The sequence below is a fragment of the Xenopus tropicalis genome, chromosome 7, assembly GCF_000004195.4.
Source record: "Xenopus tropicalis strain Nigerian chromosome 7, UCB_Xtro_10.0, whole genome shotgun sequence".
Lineage (NCBI taxonomy): Eukaryota > Metazoa > Chordata > Amphibia > Anura > Pipidae > Xenopus > Xenopus tropicalis.
The window spans coordinates 7286721-7293605 of record NC_030683.2 but is presented as its reverse complement, the minus strand read 5'-3'; the positions used below and the strand labels follow the sequence as shown (position 1 = coordinate 7293605).

Here is a 6885-nt window from a genome sequence, read left to right as displayed (position 1 = left end):
AAGCCATTTTAATACTAAACGAATTGAAAGAGAATTTAACTTTTCAAACCTCCAGCGTAAGAGAACAATGGCATATTTCAATCCTAAACTAGTTTGGTCCTCTCTTTTATGCCTGGTTCATCTCTACTTGAAACTTCTTTTCCTTTTGTGTGGCACATCCCTTTATATATTGAAGCATCTAACAAAGGGGGTTTGGCTCTCGTGGTGTTATGCACAGGGGAAATAAATAGAAAAAGCAGACCCGGTTTGGAGAAGCTGGCCTTGGAATAATAACTCACTCTGCAACTTATTGGTCTATCTATGGAGTCAAAATAATGGCCTCTAAACAGTCAAATCAGCCCAACACAGCCAACCACCGGTGAGGCCAGACTGGGCATAAATCCACTTCTTGAGTGACCTTGATGTTTGTAAGTGTGATCAGTTTTACATGGACTTCACTGGTTTAAAGGCAAAGAGGAAAATGAAGCCCTATGGAATATGCACTATAGTAATTCCCACGCTGACATCCCCCACATGATGCCAGTGTTAGCGGTTTTCAGCAGAAAGGCCAATACATTGAGGAAACGCCATACCATTGAACTCTATGGGATCCACAGAATTGGAAACACGCTTAGCTGAAATACGCCAATATGGCGACCAATCTCTGGCCAGATGGATTATGCATATACGTATTGACTATCAGTCCGGCTACATTTTGCGTTTGAATTTCTTTTTTTTTTTTTTTCAAAAGTTTATCAAAATTCTTCCGAGAGGTCTTCCTCCAAGGATGTGGAACGTGTACAGAGCATGTGACACAAGCGTGTGACAGTACAAGGGAAAGAGAAGTGGCACTGTGGAATATGACTTTAAATATCCTCTGTATGCTGATGATATCCAAATTTTATTTTCGACCCCGTCATTAACAGTTGAAACTGAGACTCCGATCTTGAATTGCCCCCTGGCCATCTCCAATTGGATGAACCAACGCCACCTCAAACTGAACTTAACAAAAACTGAACTTTACGCCTATTCCTATACCCCCCATTCCTATATTGATGGCACCCTCATCAACCCTGTTACCACTGTCAAAACCTGTCACTTTTTCTTTCTCAATATTGCCAATATCCGTCCCTTTCTTTCTACTGCAACAGCTAGGCTGCTCATGCATGTTCTCATCCTATCCCAACTTGACTACTGTAACCTGCTACTAACTGGCCTCCCTAACTCCCATCTCTCCCCCTTATGTTAACGTATTTATGCTCAAATCCACGTTTTAAAAAGCACCTATGAAATGTGATAACTCCAAGAAGAAATGTGATAGCTCCAAGAAGTCCAAGAACATTGTATTGATCGCTCTCTGCTATAACGAGTGCCTAATTAACACTCAACACAAAGCATGTGCCCCTATTGTAATTCTACTGTTCCATAACGTTCCCTCTGCACGTGGCATTGAACACATTCCCCCTGTAGCAATCTCATGGAAGATATTTATTAACGCTGGGGCACTGTGCAAATGTGGCATCTCATTATGGGCCGACGCAAATAAGAGTCTGAGACAGGAATGACACGGAGTTCTGGCTATGACTGTATAAAGCAAGTATTATTAGTAATTAAACCAAAGGTTAATGTTCAGCAGGATTCCATTCAGTGCAACACATGTCTTCATCAAGGATTGTGAGACCCCATTAATGATGTTATTACTACTGCACTACTGGTGCAGTTACAAAATGAAAGGAAGGAACATAAAAACACAACAAGAAGAATGGATTTCTCTAGTGCCCGTGTAGACAGCATGGCTCTCTTCTGGGTTCTGATATTTTTATAGCCAACAGAAAGAATGTGACTTTGTGGAAGCTCGTTATGCGTATTTGCCCCCAGTTTTGTGCACTTTTTGATTGAGGACTCGACAGTTATGGGAATAGAAGCTCACTGGGAACAGTGTTAGCTAAACGAGAGTCCAGTTATCATCAATTCGTTCTTTCTCTAGGAATGGGAACCCAAGTCTCACCCTCAAGTAGATCTCTATTCATGCGCTTATTCAATTTAGCACAGTTACGGATGTGGCTTCAGAGCGCTAGTGTCCCTGTAGCCTGCTGTCTGATTAAACGTCCGGAGAGAAGTTTTCCATTCCTAATATCTCTCCAGAGGAGGGACAACATACTTTGCATTCTTAATAACAGAGGTCAAGGAGACCTAAGGGGTTGCTCACAACCACAAGTGAAGTTACAGGGCTACTAAATTGGCCTCAGTCAGTTGCGTGGAAAATCCCATTTATTAAAGGTTCTTGTGTCAAAAGCTGCACCTTGTACTTATGTGTAGGTGCACTCTGCGCCGCCGCCTTCCTTCTCCCGAAAGCACCACAAGGGGCATCAGTTACCTGCACAGGGGGCATGGTATTCAGCCTCCGCTCTTTCTCCTGGGACGAGAAGAGACAGACATTGCTTACAGTCCACAAAAGAATTCTCTCTTACATAGCCAACAGAGATCTTGTTGATGATTGATTTATAAATATAATCTGACTATAAAACCCATGGAAACCTGTCATGGAATCTACATGATATGGAAACATCTGTGCCTAAGTATGTTACTGACCACGTTTGCCATAATGAAGATATACGTACTTGGGTCGTAGTAGTCATAAACGATTACATTAGCCGGCTGTAGATTGGATACCGGCGTCTCTTGCTTAACGACAATGGAAAACGTTTCGGTTTCATGTGTGAGCTGCCGAAGGACAAGGAGAGATCAGCCAAGTACAAGTGCGGTTGCTTGATGCTAAATGAATGGAATTGGTACGTAATATACACTAGCACTGGCTTTGGGAGAATGTAGAGTTTGAGATATGAGATTAGAAATGAGTGCTGGTTCTAAATGACCAATACTGGGGCTGAAAGAAAATATAAAATATCAGGTTTCTGTAAAATTCTTGCACGCTGGCAGTGGGAGGCTCTACAGACCCACCTATTAAGGAAGCCTGTTTGATGGGCCATTAATTATCTAAAGTCAATGTACCCTAAAGAATCATCACTAGGGGGAAGGTTTACTAAATATTGAACTGAGGAATCCAGAAAAGCTTCTCAGCAGAATATAGGCATCATTACCAAATCTCAATTTCAGGCTCAGCCCCATCCCCGACACTGCTTGAGCCTCCTGCCCAGGGGGATAAACCCCTCAGATTGGGAACCAACACCAGAGAGAATTTCAGCTGAGCAACTACATCAAACCCAACCACTTTGGTAAATGCTAATCACTTGCTACATATTGCATGAGTTATGCAACTCCCTGTATGCAAGCCTAGAATACCCCCACCAATAAACCCAGTATGACTGAGTGTTCTGGTTACTTTCTGAACTAGTGGCAAATCCTGAATGATCTTTGGCTTCACCCATGGGTTTATTACCGAGGGCATTTAGACTGCCTCTAAGTTACTGCACATAGGAAGTGTCATTTCAGAATGTGCCAACCAAGCGGATAACTGATTCACCCTTTGGACTCCCCCAGTTGCCTTCATGCTGCTGACATTGGGTTATGAGGCCCCTCAGCACAGACTGTTCTTGAACCCACGAGTGGTTAGCAACTCACATAAAATACAAATGACATAAGCAAGAGGGTTGGGTTGATGCCAGTCGTGCCATTGTCTAAATAAATGGTCGAATGTTCATGTGGCTCAATCAAGCACAGTACTGAATGAAGCTTTCCGCAGACATGGAGGCTCCCATGTTGTGCCTAGATTTGCCATATCTTCCTATCTCTCTATTGAGAGAAAATGATTTGTCGACTGAGTAAAGCTAAGGGGTATGTACCAAATGGGGAAACCATGATATACAGGCTTTCCTTGCCCTTAAATTGGGTGGTAGATCTTACGGATGGGCCCTATACCCCTTACTTTTCAATGCAATTCACATGTAAATGAAAATAATATGCAGACAGCCCTAATGTATACATATGTGTGTGTTTTGTTGGCAGCAGGGACCCCCCAGCTTGGTCCCTTAGGCCTCAGTACCATAAAGTAACCCTGTTAGTTTGTGCAGAGATTCCCGTAACTTCTTACCTCCTCCAGATAAATAGACACCTTCTCATCTGTCACTTCTGTCCTTTTCACATTCTCCTTCTTCTCCAACTTTTAGGTGTGAAAAAGAATATGTGATTAGACTCTCCATTAGTTCTATCTGCCAGACAACCTCACCACACCATTATTGTTCCATGTAAAACACTCTTACCAATTTAAGGCTCCTGGCAACTGGGGCAAATCCTGACACATGATATACATCAATGATACCCATGTTGGTCGTGGCGCGGTTTCCCGAGTAGCTGCAGCAAATAAAAAGAACATATTTAAACTTTAAGTGAGGTTAAAAGAGAACATCAGGTTCAACCTTGCGCTCCAATACGTCTTCTTAACTCCTAGCCAATCCTACTCCTGATCCCAATGAGACATCCAGTCCTTCCTTGAACTTATCTACAGTATTCTATAGGCTTTATATATCTAATCCCAATGCATACCCTTGTATCCTATGGGAAATCTGATTGGTTAAGAAGGCACTAGACAGTTTATTGAATGGTCCTTCCAAACTGTCTTCTTAAATCAGATGTATTTTTCCTTTTTCTAATAGAACCACTCAACTGCACAACCCTGCCGAGGGCAACAAAGATATTCAGAGCCCAAGGAAGACATAAACACCCACAGATATCTAAGAAACTTGAGCTCTTTAGATCCAAAAATTCAACTACAGAGTACATCAGTGAAGAAAGGCAAAGCCCAGGAGATCTAACCACTGGGTACTCGCATTAATGTGTGTAGTAGTGACCTATATCAGGTTGATCCAAGTGTTTCCTGACCAACAATCAGATCATATGGGCCATGTAGACCCATCTGGCCTGTCTGATGGTACATGAGTATGAATGGGCATCTCAGCCAACTTTATAACTATATATTTTCATGAAATTTGTCCCCAACCCAGATCGTTCCTACAGGACTTTAAAGAAATCATTTTTTTGCATAATAGGAACGCAAAAATGTCAAAAAGTTTATCAAAGTCATTCTCTTGTCAACAACTTTTTCCTTTGATTTTTATGGAAGAATTGGACAGACACTTCTTAGAATACCTTGAATAGGGTGTATAGTGTATCTGTTTAGACCAGTGGTTCTCAGCCTTCCTAATGCTGCAACCCTTTGATACAGTTCCTCATGTTGTGGTGACCCCCAACCATATATATATATATGGGGGGCAACATGTCTGCTCAAAACTTACTGAAGGCATACACACAGTTTACATTATAGGAAATAATAAGGTAACTAAGGTAAATTGAATGCATATGGTCGGGGTACTCAGACTTAACCTCACCGCTACAAGAACAACCTCACCTGACAGCCATGTGGATCTCAAAACTTCTCTCTGCCTCGGCCGTACAGTTGTCGGGCTCGGTGGTCACTTTAAGGGTAAAGTGTTGGAAGGATTCAGCAGGATGGGTGTGATATTTCAAATGCCCCTGCAGATAAAGCAATGCAGTATGTAGGTCTGCAATTATTATGTACTGGCACAAAAAGTTAGAATATCCCTCGCAAGGACCAAACATGGAGTCACTTCAATCTCCCTGTTTAGTTAAAGGGGTTGTTCACTTTAACTTAACTTTTGGTATATTGTCTCATAGTTTGGCTCTGTAGTTTGAAATTTCATCGTTTATCTGGTTGCTAGGGTCCTTATTACCACTAGCAACCAGGCACTGAAAGAGGAAGGGCTTAATAGAAAGATAAGTAATAAAAAGGAACAATTCGGTTTTGGGATTTGGGCCGAATCCAGCCTTTTTTTGATTCGGTTTTGGCCGAACCAAAAAGAGTCAGAAGAAGGCAAATAATTTAAAGGCCATAAAAAAACATTAAGGGGCAGGATTATCAACATTCAAATTTTTGTGATCTTAGAGTTTTTTTTGAAAACACAACTAAACTCATTTCCACAAAAACTACCAACGTCAAGTCATTGATCAAAAGATCAAATTGAAAAAGCACCAACGGAAAATGTGACAGCTACAACTTTTTGTATTGCCGCATAAATCTAAGTGTCAAAAGCCTCTAACGCCACGAAGGAAAAAAGATCTTCCAGTTGTAACAGGGACGTCTGCCATTGGCTGTTACACGGTCTTGGCAGCTCTTACATGGTGTATTTTCTCTTTTGGATTTGTCGCTTTTTGTCGCATAATAAATGGCAATAGGCGAAAAGTATGTTTGGCCCAAGCCTAATGCACTCATGTAAAAAGGTAGCGGGGGGGTGGGGGAACTGGCCATTTAAAGGGGAAGCTCACATTTATATAGACTTTTGTGATGTTATAGTTGGACCTATTCTCAGTTAGTGTTTATTATCTGATATGGTTTTCAAAATATTAGTCTATTCTGTTTCTTTCCCTTTTGGTTCTGATTGGTCACTGATCCTGTCAACCCAAAAACAGATTAGCAGCCAGGGTTCAAATTTTATTCTTGTACTTACACATTGCCTTTGGGGCTGACGTTTAAGTGGTGATTGGACTACCAGATGAATGAGACAATAAATATTGTCGTCTCTGGTAACATTGGAGTTAAGGTGAAGGTTCTATTTGTCATTGGACCCTTCTATACTTCAGTAGCCACTAAATCTACTATCTCTGTTGCCCCCGACATGCTGGTTTTGCCAATATATGTTCCCAAAATGCGGCGTCTGTTATTAGGTAAGTAGCAGTACGTTCAGGAACAGGAGCCAGATCAGGGTGTGATGAGGGCAAGGAATCAATGAATTACAAGAACAGGACAGAGCAGATGAAGAAGAGGTGACTGGGTGGAGCAGATGAAGAAGAGGTGACTGGATGGAGCAGATGAAGAAGAGGTGACTGGGTGGAGCAGATGAAGAAGAGGTGACTGGGTGGAACAGATGAAGA

The 6885-nt window shown here is 41.8% G+C and overlaps 1 protein-coding gene across 1 annotated transcript in view; it reads right to left on the bottom strand.

Annotated features, from left to right (window-relative positions):
• Window positions 1-1558: 1558 nt before the first annotated feature.
• Window positions 1559-6885, bottom strand: part of LOC100487578 (alpha-2-macroglobulin-like protein 1) — a 38614-nt gene continuing 33287 nt past the window's right edge. The window contains exons 31-35 of the mRNA XM_012953710.2: window positions 5345-5469; window positions 4200-4290; window positions 4031-4099; window positions 2601-2703; window positions 1559-2395 (exon numbers count right to left, since the gene is read on the bottom strand). Coding sequence (XP_012809164.2) covers window positions 2349-2395; window positions 2601-2703; window positions 4031-4099; window positions 4200-4290; window positions 5345-5469 — 435 coding nt within the window. The 3' untranslated portion in view covers window positions 1559-2348. The remainder of the gene's footprint in view (window positions 2396-2600; window positions 2704-4030; window positions 4100-4199; window positions 4291-5344; window positions 5470-6885) is intronic.